Genomic DNA, 16,791 nt, shown 5'->3' with positions numbered 1-16,791 from the left:
TCTTTCCTTTTTTTTTTTTTGCCTTGGTTCATGTTTTGCAGAAAACTCCAGGTATGTGGAAATGAAATCTCTGGAGGTGAGGTCACCAGAGTACACTGAAGTGGAACTGAAACAGCCCCTTTCTTTGCCTTCTTGGGAACCAGAGGATGTGTTCAGTGAACTTAGCATTCCTCTAGGTAAGCAAAACACACAGTCCTTACTGAAATTCAGGTCTAGGAAATAACAGTTCCATAGCCACCTCTAAGAACTTGAGAGGGCTTTTTGTCATTTTGTTGTTGTCATCGTTTTTTGTCCTTTTGAGACAAGATCTTGCTCTGTCACCCAGGTTGCAGTGCAGTGGCATGATCTCAGCTCACTGCAGCCTCAAATTCCTGTGCTCAAGTGATCCTCCCTCCTCAGCCTCCCGAGTAGCTGGGACCACAGGTGCACACCACCAGGCCCGGCTAATTTTTTTATTTTTATTTTTTGTAGAGATGGGGTCTCCGTATGTGGCCTAGGCTGGTCTTCAACTCCTGGGCTTAAGTGATCCTCCTGCCTCAGCTTCCCAAAGTGCTGGGATTACAGGCGTGAGCCACTTCACCTGGCCAGCCTATCATTATTTTAAATGTATGATGTAATAACCCAGATTTGCAAGGGGCAGCTGTAAAGCTCCTTGCAATTTCAGTCTCCTATAGTAGACCAGATACTCCGTGAACACATGCCTTGAATAGCACTGCCCTGGGACCCAGAGCTAAGAAGCCTTGTCTTTCCTGTCAGGGAATGCTTTATTCTTGACGACATGGAGGCTTTAAGCCTAGCCCTTATTCAGGCAGGAAAGCAACTGCCCAGCAGCCTCCATAAAGTCAATAGAAATGAACCTCTTCTGCTATTGTTCATTGCTCCAGCCCTTCCCAGAACAATGCTACATTTTTTTTCTTCTTAGAGGACAAACTTTTCTGAAGCAATGATGCTGAATAGCCTGTATTTGGGACAGACTCCCCCTAGTTCATAGAAAGGGTATTGAGCAGACAGACCTGGGTTTCTGTCCTTCCTACTTAAGGGTGACTGTGTGTCCTTAGATAAGTCATACCCCTTCTTGAGTCTTAGTTTTCTCACTGTAATTTGGACAGTGATTTTTTTAATGGTGGAAGTGTTGGGAATGAAGTGGGGAGGGAGTTTACTGATGGAATCACCTAGGAATGAATCCCTTTTCAAAGAGGAGAGTTAAGCAGAGTCTTGGGGAGGGAGTAAAGGCACTTTAAGATAATTCCCTGGGAGATTCTGACATAACCATTAACCCAGCAACTCCAGCCTATAGCATCTTTGAGTCCTCGCATTAGCTCTGAAAGGTCGGAAAGTAATTAGATAAAGTAGTAGTAGCAGCTGCTCAGAAGGAGAGCTCGGGAAAGTGTCATCTGGGAAAGTGTCACACAGAAGCATGAGAAGCACGGGTCATCTGATGCCTGATGACCACGTGTCTGATCATGCAGGGAGGGGCTGGTCAGTGTGCAGGCTCATCCTTTCCATCCACCTTGCTCTTTTTCCCCTTCTCCTTTAAAAAAGTGTCTTACTATTTCTTCCCTCCAGATGTACCATTTTTTTAGTCAGATCTGGAGAGCAAACTTCCTTTTTTTTTTTTTTTAAAGGGATAAATTTGCTGCACAGCATCTCCCAAGACAAAAATACAAAAAAGAAGGAAAAAGAAATGCTAACCTTAGAATAAACTGAGATGACCCTCGGTATTTTAGCTCTAGAAAACAGTTGCAAAGGCCACCCTACAGGAGAAGGGAGGCTCCTTCATGCATTCAGCCAGTCAGCAGATACTTACTGGATAACATGGTACTGTGCTAGACACTCTGGGGTAACCAAGAAATATAACGCAAGTCTCTTGTCATCCAAGAACTTGGAACCTAATTGACACTAGCAAAAATTAAGAATAAATTCTGCAACCTTGTAATTCGTGTCTTTTTATTACTGTTTTTCATTACAGAAGTGTGAAAGATTATTGTAATAAATTCAAAAAATAAGAACCATATCAAGTCAATATTAAAGGTCTGATGTCTTCCCTACAGTCTCTCCCCAGTCTCCAGAGGTAGCCTACCACTGTCATGCCCACGGTTTTTCTGTCACAAAAACAGGATCACACTACACACATAATGTTCTACAAGTTCACTTAGTAGCAGGTCTTAGAAATTTCTTCATGTCAGTACATAGAGAACACATTCTTTTTAACCACTGCAAATATTCCATTGTAAAAGCTATGCTATAAATGACTGATCTTTCCTCTGCTGGTGAACACTTAGGCTGTCTGCTCTTTTTCGCATTTTAATAGCTAAGATTTTATTGTTAACATTCCCCATGCAGGCACCATTCCTAGTGATCTGCATGTATTATCACATTTAACCCTCTCAAAACACCTATGAGGTAGGTACTGTTTTTATCCTTATTTAACAGATAAAAAATCTGAGATGCAGAGTCACACAGCTAAGGACAGGCAAAAACCAGAGTCAGGTTCAAACCCCAGTCATCTGACTCTAGAGCCATGTTCTTAGCCTTTGTTCTCTGCTGCCTTTCAGATGTGCTTATTCAGTGGTATATGTGTGCCAGTGTTCCTGTGGGATAGCGTCCGAGCCAGGGGGTTGTAGGGTTGTATGTATTTGCATTTTAAATTTTCATAATTGCTACTAAATTGCACTCCAAAAAGATGCTATCAGTTTTCACTGCGACCTTGAGTGAGAGTTCCCAATATCTACCTCCCATTGGATTTTATCAGTTTTTAATCTTTCCCAACCAGTTAGGAGGAAACTAGTATCTCGCCTTTTTTAAATTGGCTGTATTGAGGTATAATTGATATATAGTAAGTGCATATAAAGTGCATAGTTTGATCAGTTTTCGCCTATAAATATACCCGTGAGACCATCACCACAGTCAAGACTGGGAACAATGTTCATCATATCCCAAATTTCCTGTCTCCTATGTAACCCCTCCCTCCCCACAGTGTAACCCCCAGGTAAAGGATCTCCTTTCTGTCACTAAATATTAGTTTGCACTTTCTAGAGTTTTACATAAAGGAATCATATTGTATGTGCTAGTTTGGCTTCTTTTCCTCAACATCATTGAGATTCATCTGTACTGTTGGGTGGATCAGTAGTCTGTTTCTTTATTTCTTTATTTCTTTTTTTTTTTTTTTTTTGAGACAAAGTTTTGTTCTTGTTGCCCAGGCTGGAGTACAGTGGTGTGATCTCGGCTCACTGCAACCTCCACCTCCCGGGTTCAAGCAATTCTCCTGCCTCAGCCTCCAGAGTAGCTGGGATTACAGGCACCTGCCACCACACCTGGCTAGTTTTTTGTCTTTTTTAGTAAAGATGGTGTTTCACCATATTGGCCAGTCTGGTCTTCAACTCCTGACCTCAGGTGATCCACCTGCCTCAGCTTCCCAAAGTGCTAGGATTACAGGTGTGAGCCACTGTACCCGGCCAGTCTGTTTCTTTATATTGTTGAGGAATATTGTATTGCATATATGGATACATCACATTATTTATTCATCTGTTGACAAATATTTGGGTTGTTTTCAGATCGGGGCTTTTACAGATTGTACTTGTTACTAGTCTTCAGTTAGCTTTGAGACTCATTATCTCATTGGTCCCCCAAGGAAGAGTATGGGATGAGGTTCTGCATTTGACAGGTGAGGAAACTGAAGTTCAGAGACTTACCCAAGATGACATTAGCAAATGCAGGTTAGAATTCAGGATTTCTCAGCCTGGGCAACATAGGGAGACCCCGTCTCTACAAAAAATAAAATAAAATAAAAACTAACCAGGAGTAGTGGTGCACATCTGCAGTCCCAACTACTCAGGAGACTGAGGTAGGAGGACTGCTTGAGCCTGGGAGGAGATCCAGGGTGCAGTGAGCCATGATTGTGCCACTGTACTCCAGCCTGGGCAGCAGAGTTAGACCCTGTCTCAAGAAAAGGAAAAGAAAAAAAAAAAAGAACTCAGGATTTCCGATCTCAGATCACTCTGTTCTCTGGGTTCTTCCAGTTCAGGCAGCAGCACAGTGTAGGAAAGGCAGTTTTTGCACAGAAACTACGAACACAGTGTGTGGAATCTGATTCCCTGAGTTTAAATGCCCTGTCTACTACTTACTGGCTGGATGACAAAGAGCAACTTATTTAACCTCTCTGCTTGGATTTCTTCATCTGTGAATCAGCCATAGTAATAGGAGCCTACTATGCAGAGTTATTTTAAGGATTAAGTGAACAAATACTGGTAAGGTCTGAGTGGCTTCTAGTGGGAGGTACTTAATAAGGGTTGTCTATTATTATTATTCACTCATGAAATATTTAAGACCTATTATGGCTCCTCTCACTGGGGCTGCATAACCCTTTACCCTCCAGGGCTGGTCACTACTGGCATGGAGACTTCTAGGGAGGTGAGAGACAATTTTTTGGCTTTGTCCCTGTGGAAAGCATAGAGTTGAAATAAGGGATGTCAAGGACTGGGCTCCCAGTTGGGAGGAAAGGGAGGCCAGTCCCGTTGCTCAGGGACCGGGGGTGGGCATGGCTGGGGAAGTACACTGCACTTGAAATCCAGGCCAGCTCTGCATGACCCTGGCCAGTGCGAGCCTGCCAAGGCCTGCTCTCAGTAGAAACAAACAGCTTTGCCTGCAAAGTGCAAGTTCCCTCCTCTATCCATCCCAGCTTTACTAGGATGACAGAGTTATAATTACCCGTGCCATGAGCTATTATTAGAAGCCAAATGCAGCTTTAATGATCCTAGTAGAGGCTGAAAAATGGAGGATTGAGTGGCTCCAGAACACATCAGGGCCGGGGCAGTGTGTCTTGATGCTGTCTCTTCACGTCCCCCTCACATTCCAGAAGTGTCCAGAGTTGTGCAGTCGGATTTGTGGTGTCTGCAGCAACCCCGTTATTCTGGTCCAAGTTAGCAGCTGTTGGGATTTCTCCCAACCCAGGCTTCTCTTCTCTGCCTGGTGGCTGCCTGGTACTGCCCGAACCTGCGGAGCAGGGGCCAGGGAAGAAAGTTGCCACCAAACTGTGGAGCCAGGTTCCCCAGGTGGCCTTGGGGAGAGGTTGGGGTTCAGGTGAGAAGGCCAACATTTAGGCAGTTATTAACAGCTTCTGTGATGAAATATTTAACACGTGTCTCCAAACCAGTATTATTTGAGCACCAGGTAAAATGATAGGTGCTTCCCCTAAACACCACTTGTAGCATTATTATTCCTATTTCACAGATGAGGAAACTAATCTCAGAGAGGGTAAACAGTGTGCCTGAGGTCACACAGCATAAGTAAGGATTGGGTTTGACTCTACATTCTATTTTCTCTTCATGACACTGTGGCTTCCAAGGGTGTTTTGTTTTGTTTTGTTTTGTTTGACAGTAGAAATCTTTGTTCAGGTGAAATCTCTCCCAGAACTTACAGAGGTTGACTCTAGCTACACTGCCAGGGGCTTTGGCTAGCAGCTCAATCCCTGCTTCAGCATCTGTGGTAGCTCCTAGGGCAGCTGTACCCCTTCTGGGGTTCCCCATGACAGGGACTCAGAGGACTCAACAGAGGGCTTAATAAAAACCCCAGGGCTTTTTTCTTGGTACCACCCAGCTGGCTCAGAGGCTGGGACGGGACTGAGAGTGTGGCTCTGATCAAAGCCCTCCTTTTTTCCCAGCTGCCCCTCTCCTGTGTTGTGGGGGTCTCGGCTCCCTGCAGAGCAGCAGCAAAGGGAAAACTATTTTGTAACAACGGAGGAAGGAGGCAGACCTTGCTGAATGCGCCTCTGCCAGCACCAACAGCCAGGAGCCAGGATCTGTTTGTGAGGTGGAGGGGAGAACTGGCCCCCACAGCCCAAGCTGGGGCCACTTTTCCATCCTTTGCAGAGAGGAAGGGAAGGACATTCAACCTCCCTCCGGGCACCTGGGCCTGAGTGAGGCCCCCTCGCTTCTGGGGACCACTGCTGAGGGCATGGCGTGTAGCCTGCGACGTGGCAGTTAGAGAAAGTCAGGCTGAGGAGGACACCTCAGGTCCCAGACTGCAGCCTCACTGTCAGTCCAGGCAGGCCTCCTGGGCTCCCTCCTTCCCTCCCATCTCCCTCCCTCAGAGCTGCCCTTCACACTGATAAGTGACTATTTTGAAATGGAAAAAAAGTTCTAATGACAAGTGTAGGTAGCTACCCTCTGACAGGGTCTTCTAGGCACTTAGCTCAGTGTCCTGGGAGGTGGGGGAGGAAAGTGAAGCCACCCAAGCAGCTGGGCTTGCAGTCGGCCATGCTGTGCCTTGGAGTAGGTGTCATAAGTAGAAACCTTTCCTGTCCCCACCCCTGCAAGAAATTGCTGTTCCCCTGCCTCTGCCATTCCCAGACCCCTTCCTCCCTTCTACCCAGGATGGCTGGACCTGAAACCATTGCCCAGCCACAGAAAAGAGAGGCTTGCCCCCAAACCTGCAGGTGGGATTGGGTGTTCCAAGCATCACCCCTCTTTCTTAGTTCCCTGATGGGTCCTGCTTCTCACGGCCCTCACACCCTGCCCTTTGGCTGGCACTGCACAGTCAGGTGCCTGGTAAACAGTGCATGTGTTCCTACCTCCATTCTCAGGTGAGGAAACCGAGCCCCAGGAGCAGTTCAGCTAACTCTCCCCAGGTCACATGGGTTCTTAGCATCTGACCTCAACCCTCTCAGAGCTGGGCTCTCTCCATTCCGCTGATTGACTGTGTCTTCAAGAGGAGAACTGTGACCTGCAAAACACCTTCGTGGAGGCTGGAGCAGCCACCATCCCTTCAAGGATGAATCCCCTGGCTGTGACATTGTCACCTCTCTATGGTGGTGGTGCCATTTTTTTCCTTTGCTTGGAATCAAAAGGCCTCCCAGAATTCTGGGACTTATATTTAATAAATCACAAATGAAATGCTAATTGATGGTTCAGATGTAAAGACTGGAGGAAGTGGGAAAGTGTTAATGATATACAATTGCATGGAAAAAAAGAGGACAGAGAATTGTAATTAGGGTATGACTAAAACGGTCCCACAAAAAGAGGCCTACATATAGGTTAATCATGTGGAGGAAAATATTTGGATTGGAATGACTCTGGGTGATTTTTTCCTTCCTTTTATTTACTTTTTTTCTGTAAAGAACATAATGCTAAAATAAACAAACAAAAATGAGAGAATTCTTCGAGAGTCCTGGTCACAGCAGCTGCAGAGAGAGGTACAGTGTGGAGAATGAAATCCAACAAGTGAAATATCAGAAATATCAGAAATCACCTTCATTGTTCTTGGAAGGAGGCTGATAGTAGGAGAACAGGCCAATGGCAGGCCGTGGAATGGCTAAGTGCTTACGACACTGCCAAGTCCATCCCTTACATTCACAACCACCTGTGAATGGAGTGGGTGTGAGTCTCTTTGTGACTGTTCTGCAAATGAGGAAACTGAGGCTTGGAGAAGCTCGTTAACAGCCAAAGTCAACAGCAAGTGATGGGTGGAGCTCGTGGCTCCCATTTCTACCTGATGGCTGCCAGGACACAGGGGCCTGCCTCCCACGCCATCCTAACCCTGCCTGTCTATCCCTCATCCTTCCCCAGGGGTGGAGTTCGTGGTTCCCAGGACTGGCTTTTATTGCAAGCTGTGTGGGCTGTTCTACACGAGTGAGGAGACAGCGAAGATGAGCCACTGCCGCAGTGCTGTCCACTACAGGAACTTACAGGTAACCATCCACCCTCCTTGCCCAGCATGTAAGGGGCTCCCCAGTCTCCATAACCGGGCCAAGTGTCTGGGGTCCTCGTCCTTGCTTGCCTCTGAGTCTAGCTCCTACCTGCAAGGCCTACTCCAGGCCACAGGTCACTTGCCATTCCCCAAGCACACCAAGCTGTTTTCTGCTTCTGTGTCTGTCTCTTTCCACTACTCGGAGAACTCCTGATCTTCCCATAGACTTGATTCCATCAGGCTGCTCTCCACATGGTGGCTACCTCCCATGTTGCTCCTAGCGCATGTCTCTACTTTAGTACTTAAAACATCCTGTTTGGGTTGGCTTTGGCAATATCCGCCTCTCCCTCTATACTGTGAGTAACTCAAGTTAGGCCAGTGTTCCTCCGGCCTGTGACTGGGGCTAACCCCTTCCCACAAGACTCGGATGTTCCAGTTTTTCTCTGTTTCTGTTCCCCTATGCAGGTATCCCTGCTTCCTAGAATAAAAAACCACTGCTTTGTTCTTTTTAGCTGTTCATCCATACAGCAAATACTTACCACAGGCATGCTAGGTACCAGACACTATTCTAGGGACTGGGGATTCTGTAACAACAACAGTAAAGTGGACAAAATCCCTGTTCTCATGGAGTTTTCATCCTAATTAGGTGACAAGCAATAAATAAAATAAATGGTATAGTATGTTAAAAGACGACATATAAAAAATAGTGTATACACCGTATTTCACCCAGTCTAAGGTGCCATCATTTGTAAGGCACCATTATTTTTTCGCACCAACTAGAAAAAAAAATGTTGCAAATCAAGTGATTTGAGACTCCACCAACTGTAAAATGCATTTTTATTTCAGAGATATTAATGTGTGAAAAAAATGTGTCTTAAGATCAATGAAATATGGTAATATATTCTATAATATATACCTAATTAATATGTAATACATTAGAATGTGGTTTTCATGATTAACTTCTGGCATGGGCTAGGTTTTGATAGCTTAACAGAAGACATGGTATATCAGATGGCCAGGGGTAAGTATCTCAAGACAACTGCTGTTTTTACTACAAGGAATCAGACTAGTTATTTGAACCACAAGGCTTTGACTCAAGGAGTCCTCACAGTGGCTGTGCCCAAGTCCCAGGCTAGGCATTACTATTATCATTAAATTGTTTAAAAGTGACTGATCTAGCCATCTTAACCAGGGACATGATCCAGACTCATCTGAACAGTATTTCTAAAATACAGGTACTAAGTTAGATATTTAGTAAAATTTGGGGGTGGAAGGCAGGTTGCAGGAAGATGTAATTTAAGAAAGTTCTCCAAAAGATTCAAATGTGCATGCCTAGTTAAAAACAACAACAACAACAACAACAACAACAACAACAACAACAAAAAACTCAGATATGGGCCAACTTTCTTGTTTAATAATTGAGAAAATTGAGGCCCAGAGAAGCTATGTAATTTGTCCAAGGCCATGCAGATAGTGAGTTACTGGGCCTAGGATCAAATCGCCTGATTCAGAATCACTTTCGTCTTTTCACTCTACTATACTTGTCTTGGAAACTGAGACCCAGAATGTCATGGCCTGGGTCACCATCTGCAGAGGACTCTCATAGGCTATGCCCAAACTCAGGTCATTTAAGCCTTTTGATTTCCCTCTGGAGAGCAGCTGCTCTGTGACTGAGGCAGCCACAGGGTCTGTGGCCCAGGGCTAGGCCTCTCCAGGGGCAAGGCAAGAAAGGCCTGACTTGGCCAGAGCAGGAGGGTCAGACTGGGTCCCACAAAGCTAATTGAGGGAAGTCATCTAGCTTGAAGACATAATCATCCCTTTTCCCGACAAGATGAAACCTACATAATGGCAAGGATGGAAGAGGTCTTGGAAATCATCTGGTCCTGATTTTCCCAAACCATCTTTGTACCAGCTGGCATCTTTTTGAAATACAGCTTTCTGGGCCAGGCACGGTGGCTCACGCCATAATCCCAGCACTTTGGGAGGCCGAGGTGGATGAATCACGAGGTCAGGAGTTCGAGACCAGCCTGACCAACATTGTGAAACTCCGTCTCTACTAAAGATACAAAAATTAGCTGGGCATGGTGGCATGTGTCTGTAATCCAAGCTACTCAGGAGGCTGAGGTAGAAGAATCACTTGAACCTGGGAGGTGGAGCTTGCGGTAAGCTGAGATTGCGCCACTGCACTCCCACCTGGGCAACAGAGCGAGCCTGTCTCAAAAAAAAAAAAAAAAAGAAAGAAAGAAATGCAGCTTCCCGGATCTCACCCTACACCTGTTTTCTCTAGGGCTGGGCCTGAGAGTCTGTATTGTAGACCATCCTTATGTCAGGCTCTGCTATGTTGGGGTGAGAACCTTTTCTCTCATCCAGCATTTGCAGTGGTATTGTGCAGCCCTTCAGGGGGCCACACAGTTCAAGGTCACCTTGGAAGTTAGGAAGAGTTCAGACTTGCCAGGGCCTCTAATTCTAATTCTTGTATGTTTCCCAGGGCAGTGGACTGCACTGTGTTCTGAGCCTCTGGGCCACGCCCCCAGGCAGATTCCCCTCCCCGCAGCAGGCCAGAGCCATTCTTGTGGTTCTCAGGTGCATTGGGGTAGACCCTGGCTAAGCCCCTCGTGCCAGCCAACAGCAGTGCAGCTTTACCTGGTGCACCGGCTGGGGAGCTGGGAGTTTCCACCACAGGCTTCCCAGGTAGGATTTCTGTCAGTGGCTTTGACAGAATGCCTCTGTCCACACAGTCTCCCCCCACCCCAAGCAGCAGGTGATGACTGACACTTAAATCAGGCAACTTTTAAACTTAACACAACTGAGAGGCCTTGAGTTGACGACCAGAGATTGCCCCTAAAGGCAGGAAGCAGGTTGAAGGAGTCTCCGTTCTCTCTGAGCAGCCTGTGCTGTGCCCCACGGCTGGTCACGGCTCTGCAAGAACCCACCCAGAGTGATTCAGAACAACAGGTGGAGCCGGCGCTCAATAGGAAAACTAGATACCTGCTTGGCTCCAGGCCCTGGAGCGGAACGTGTCCACGTACTGGATGCTCATTCACTTGCCTTCCTCAGCACACGGTTTACCCTCCCTGAGCCAAGTCACCCAGGTGTGTCCAGCCCACTGAGGGTCACCAACTCTCTCCCTGTTGACTCCTGTTTCTCTCAAACCATCTTTCAATTTGTTTTTCTCTCTTTTCCTCTTGTTCTCCTCTCCAAGGCAGAGGAGAACCCAGGCCCTCCATCAGCAGCTTTGCCTACTGCCATTCACCGTTTGCTCTTCTCCCAGTCAGGCTGCACCCATTTCTGGAAGCCAACTGTAGTCTCTTCTATGGAGAGAGCAGGCAGACCTGGTCATCTCACACACACCCTGTCATCTGACCCTCAAACCATCCCAGAAGGGAGGGTGAGGGCAACACTGTTCCTCCCATTGAATAGATTAGTAGTCTGAGGCTGGGAGAAGAGGCGTGGCTTTCTCCAACTCATGTGGCCGGTGCTGTGCTAATAAGAAAAGCCCACATGACTGTTTATTCTGTGTCAAACGCTGTGCTGAATGCCTTGTGTTGCCTCACTTCAACTTCACAGCAACCTTATGCGGTAGTTACTGTTATTCCCCTCCCTTCACAGATGTCAGAGATATTTGGTAACTTGCCTCCTGAGGGCTAGGATTTGAACTCAGGTCATCTGACTTCAAAGTGCACACACATAACCACTGTACTGGTCTGCACCCTTCTGTCGCCTAATCTAGTGCTCTTTGCCTTTTCCTTGCTGCCCTGTCAGAGAACCCCAGCTGGGGCCTCAAACCTGTCCAAGTCTGCCTCACTGTGTTGACTCCAGATAGCCCAAGAAAGGCCCGACCTGGCTCACAGTGTTGGGCCGAGGCCAGTATAGCAGTGAGTGTGTTCTGGGGTCATGCAGAGGCAGCCCTCAAGGATAGAACAGACAGGCCCATTTTTAAATTCATCAAAAGACCTCCAAGGCTCCCCACCCACTAGCCTGCCCTGACAGGAAACAGGTTGTTAAGAGTCTCAGATGTCAGGCCGTGGTGCTGTTTTGCACAGCTGCCATAGGCCAGCACTCATTTACCCTGCCTTCCAGCTGCCCTCCCTCTGCCTTTTAGGCATAGATATGTTGCCTAGAGCTTGGGCTGTTTCTGGAAAACAGAGTTGTTTTGGGAGTTAAATGAGCTTATTTAAGTCAAGCAGTTAGAACAGCACTTGACACTAGATAAGGGCTTTGGAAGTGTTTGCTATTATAGCTCTACTTTCTACTCTCTCTTTCTTTCTTCTTTCTTTCTTTCTTTTTTCTTTCTCTTCTTTTCTTTTTTCTTTTCTTTTTTTTTTTTTTAGACAGAGTTTTGCTCTAGTTACCCAGGCTGCAGTGCAGTGGCACGATCTCGGTTCACAGCAACCTCCGCTTCCCAGGTTCAAGTGATTCTCCTGCCTCAGCCTCCTGAGTAGCTGGGATTACAGGCACCCGCCACCACACCCAGCTAATTTTTTGTGTTTTTAGTAGAGATGGGGTTTCTCCATGTTGGTCAGGCTGGTCTCAACTCCCGACCTCAGGTGATCCACCCGCCTTGGCCTGCCAAAGTGCTGGGATTACAGGTGTGAGCCACCCGCGCCCGGCCTATACTTTCTACTTTTTCTACAGGAGACATGTATTACTTGTCAGCTAACATAATGAGGTACTTAGCATAAGTTCTGTAGCCCCAGGGGGGATCTGTGAACCAGGAAGAGGGTAACCCCCACAGCTGGGCACAGATGCCAGGAGAGGGATGACTGAGGCATGTCCCCTCCTCTCCTCTCCTTCTAGATCCCTACTAATGTGCCCCTTCCTCCACTTCCTCTCTTCTTTCCACAGAAATATTTGTCCCAGCTGGCCGAGGAGGGCCTCAAGGAGACGGAGGGGGCAGGTAGCCGGAGGCCGGAGGACAGTGGAATCGTGCCGCGCTTCGAAAGGAAAAAGCTCTGATGCTTCTGCTTCTGCTGCTGCTATAAGGTTGGAAAGGAGAGCTTGCTGAAGCGGGGCCTTCCTGATTCTGGGGACAGGACTAAAGCCTGAGAGGAAGGAAAACCAAGCAGGGCACGTTGCTTGCGTTTGTTCCCAGAGACTCAGTGAAATGCCTCTGAAATGTCTCCAGGAGCCAAGTCACCCAGGTGTGTCCAGCCCACTGAGGGTCACCAACTCTCTCCCTGTTGACTCTTGTTTCTCTCAAACCATCTTTCAATTTGTTTTTCTCTCTTTTCCTCCTGTTCTCTCTCCCCCTCTCTCCTTCTGTGCCAAGAATCATTTCTTTTTCACAAAACCCAACTTCTCAGGGATTTTCACAGTGTTTTAAATTCTTGATAGGATCTAATACGTCAGGCCTGGCTGAGTCACGCAAGGAAAAGGTTTAATGGAAACTCCTGGGTCAGGCGAACCCCTGCAGTGAGTCTATAGCAGTATCTCTGGTGTCCCGTGTATCCCCTGCATTGGGGAGCTGAGTCGGGTCTGCAGTCCCGGTGAGGGGACATCACGGACAATCTGTTGGTAGAGCTGGGAGGGACTTCATTAACCTCTTCCTCCAGCTGGGCCACCCTTTTGAAAAGCCCCTGTTTTTAATAACTCTTTCATCCTCTCAGTTCTTCTAGAAGTCTGCCAGACTTATGCCTTAAAGTAAAATAAAATGAATTTTAGAGAAGATGAAAAGAGCCCTTCATTGTGGAAGCTCTGATAAGTTTCCTCCAAACTTATTTCCCTCCTCTTGATTTCAGGAGATGTCAGGGTTTGTTCTATTCTGGACAATGAATTTGGTACAAATTCACTATAATTAAAAATAAAAACAGAAGCCTCTTCCTTCAGCTAAAGCAGCAGTTGGCGTGGGTTTAGGTGGAATGCTGGCCTGTCTGCAATGCGTAGCATTGGCTTGAGACACAGTTCCAGGCTGTGGAAAACAGAGTTGTTTTGGGGGTTAAATGAGCTTTTTTAAGTCAAGGAAACATCATCTGTCCTTCACTCAGCCGTGGTGCCTGCACTCTGGGGTACAACCTCCTCACTATGGGATGGTTTTTAAATGGCCCCCCAGTTGGGGGAGAAGCTAAGGAAAGAGAAGGCTGCAGAGCCAAAGAGTGGCATTGAAGTTTGCTGGGTGTCTGTAGGTGGACCCTTTCCAGCTGGGCAGATAGTTGAGGGCTCCTTGGGTTTGACTGCCTGTGCAGACTTTGATACCAAAGTGTTATGAAAAGTCCTGATTCCCACTGCTCTTTCTAGTACTGGAGGGTGGGTACCTTCAGGCTGTGGGGTCTCTAGTCTGATATTCCATTGAAAGGGTATGGGATAAATGTGCTGGGGGAAATGAGGCTCGGCCACAGCCGTAGAGAGGCCCTCGGGCAGGTAAGAAGGGGGCCTGGAGCTGTTTTCATGAACTGAGATACTCTCCTGAAAGCACCCTTCATAGCTTAGCCCAGGAAAAATAAAACAAGGAAGACAGGTCACTCTCCCCTAGGCAGTTCCTGTTGTTTCATTCCTGACCTGGGGCAGGCAGACTGAGAAGGGACTGTGTAGGGTTTTGTTTTGTTTTATTTTCATTTTCCTTTTTATGGCATGTGAGATCATACTGCACATTCTGTCCTCTGTACTAATAGAGGAAGGGCAGAGAGATTAGTTCAAGGTGACATTTTATATCAGGTAACTGAGGCATACAAAGGGAACAAATGAAGAACATAAAATGATCAGTGTAAACCTGAAAGCATGCAGTCATTGGCAAGGGACAATGGGAGCTGGTGAGAGAGAACAGTTAAGGCAAGCACCAGGTGAAAGCAGACCAGCTCGAACAGGTGTGATGCGGAGAGGTTGGAAGAAGCAAGAAACCTGAACTCATCATCATCATCAGACTATTAAATAAAATTTATAGGAGGCTGTTGGTTTGAACTGAGCTCCTGCACTAGGCCCAACAGACCAAAACAAAAGGGAGTCACTCATGTTAAAGTTCTGTCTTCCAAGAAATCAGGAGAGAGAGAGAAAGAGAATAGCCAAATCACCAAACAGGCCAGTTTTAACCAGCATGATGAAGAAGTGTCCTTGGTTTTCACCTTTATAAGGAAAGCAACTTTGAGATGACCAGGCTGGTTTTTGTTCTTTGTGTCTGCTTTCCTCAGCCCTTTTCTGTCTATAAGCCAACCTCCTCCGCTCAGCTCCTGGGAACACTCATTCTATTTTATAGAATGACGTGTTGCTCAATTCTAGAATCAAAAATAAAAGCCAACTAAGATCTTTAAAGTAAATTTGTTGTAATTTTATCTTTTGAGAAGACCATATGGGGGCTGCTGAAAAGTTGGTATCTCAAATAAAGTCTGAAGATCATGGCTCAGCCCAGATTGTTCCCCTGGCCAACTCCACAGGTTTGAACCTGGCATTCTGGACACCAGCTCTGCTTCCTTCATTTCTCAGAAAACCTTTGATCTTGTGTGTCTTTCTTCCCACTGAAGGGAATTCTGGGGGCAGTTCTTTGGCCTTCTTGCTGAACTTTGCTGGAAATAGCGTACAATTTTTATCAGAGGCTAGAACTGTATATTATCAGAGAGACTGGACACTTGATCCCCTAGCAAAGTGGGAGCAGACTTCACCAGCTCATTCTGCTCCACCCCTGCCTTCCCCCACCCCCCATCCCCAGCAGCATTTCCATGGAAATCCAGATGGTCGTGTAGTGTTATGGCTCCCATGTGATAGACTGGCCTTCATATTAGAAAGCTAGGGAGGGCCCCCAGGAGGGAGAGAGATAAGGCGCTATCTGCATTCAATCAGAACCTTCAGTTTAAAATCATCTAAGAGTCCATACTTGTGTGTACATATGTATTTATTTTATTTATTTTTATACAATTCCATTGGCATGGTCCTTCACCGACCCTATGATTTGCACTTTTTATTCCTATGTGTGCCACACACAATGCAGTATTAAAGGCAACCAGGAAAATATTGATTTATTTTTTAAAGCTTTTTTTCAGTGTTTTGTCAGCCATTTCAAAGTGTCTCCCAGAAAAGGATGCTGAAGAGCAATTGCTACCTTGAGCAACAGATTCATATTTACCCCAGGTTAATATAACAAAAGGCCTGTATAATTTTCTTTTCATTGTTAACACCCAAAATAGCATCTATCTAGACAGTATCCCCAAAGAATTTGGAAAATTTGATGGTGTGAGCAGCAGCCATTAGTATCAGGGTTTCCCATTCTTGGACAGTCCGAGGCTGTGACCTGTTAGATAATTAGATTATACTTGAACTGGACCAGAGTTTGTTTTTTGAATTTATGAGAAAAACAAAAACACTAAGTTAAGTTTGAACTTGTAAAGTATTGAAATTTGTTGAGTGTCCTATAAATTGTCACGACTTTTCCTGATCTGTATAACTGACTGCAAAGTGTTTGTTTTTACAAAAGAGAAAAGAAAAGATTTTTAATAAAGAGAATTTGAAAGCTGTGAGTGAGTGACTCCGGGTCATGCAGGGGTCCCTGGCATTTGGCTGGGGAAGGCTCACCAAGCAGAAAGGCTGAGATTTGGTCCCTTCGAATTATGAATTATATTCAAGGGTTGAACAGAGAGGACAAAACAGGTTTTCTTAGGGCTCCAGTTAGGCTACTAGAGAGAAACAGAGATTCTCAGGGGTGATCTTTGGAGGATGAGTCTGACTAGGTGGGGGCTGCTGTCCTTTTGAAGGCTCAGATACGAACGTTTCTTGACCTCTTATAAACTCCTAGCTTTGCTACCCAGTGTCCTGCACCAGGGTTAGGCCATTTCTGGCAGTTCCATCCCCTCTGAAGATGAACATCTGGTGGTCAGTGCTGCAGTGGAAATAGCAGGCCCAAGCAGAGGGCTGGCCCTGCCGCTGTTAGCCCATGACTTCCTAAGGTCCGCTTCCTTGGGTGTAAAAGAAGATAAGAATATTAATCGCTCTGGGTGTGGTGGCTCCCAGCACTTTGGGAGGCCGAGGTGGGTGGATCATGAGGTCAGGAGATCAAGACCATTCTGGCCAACATGGTGAAAACCTGTCTCTACTAAAAATACAAACATTAGCCGGGCGTGGTGGTGTGCGTCTGTAGTCCCAGCTACTCAGGAGGCTGAGGCAGGAGAAGGGCTTGAACCCAGTAGG

At 46.4% G+C, this 16,791-nt stretch overlaps 1 protein-coding gene across 2 annotated transcripts in view; it reads left to right on the top strand.

Annotated features, from left to right (window-relative positions):
- Window positions 1-16,121, top strand: part of RBM20 (RNA binding motif protein 20) — a 194,527-nt gene extending 178,406 nt beyond the window's left edge. For both annotated transcript variants that reach the window (XM_033182982.1, XM_033182990.1), the window contains exons 12-14: window positions 42-176; window positions 7,563-7,684; window positions 12,529-16,121. In XM_033182982.1, coding sequence (XP_033038873.1) covers window positions 42-176; window positions 7,563-7,684; window positions 12,529-12,639 — 368 coding nt within the window. In that variant the 3' untranslated portion in view covers window positions 12,640-16,121. The remainder of the gene's footprint in view (window positions 1-41; window positions 177-7,562; window positions 7,685-12,528) is intronic.
- The last annotated feature ends 670 nt before the right edge of the window (window positions 16,122-16,791 follow it).

Source organism: Trachypithecus francoisi, unplaced genomic scaffold, assembly GCF_009764315.1.
Source record: "Trachypithecus francoisi isolate TF-2019V2 unplaced genomic scaffold, Tfra_2.0 Contig01579, whole genome shotgun sequence".
Classification (NCBI taxonomy): domain Eukaryota; kingdom Metazoa; phylum Chordata; class Mammalia; order Primates; family Cercopithecidae; genus Trachypithecus; species Trachypithecus francoisi.
This window is presented reverse-complemented; position numbering and strand designations above follow the sequence as displayed.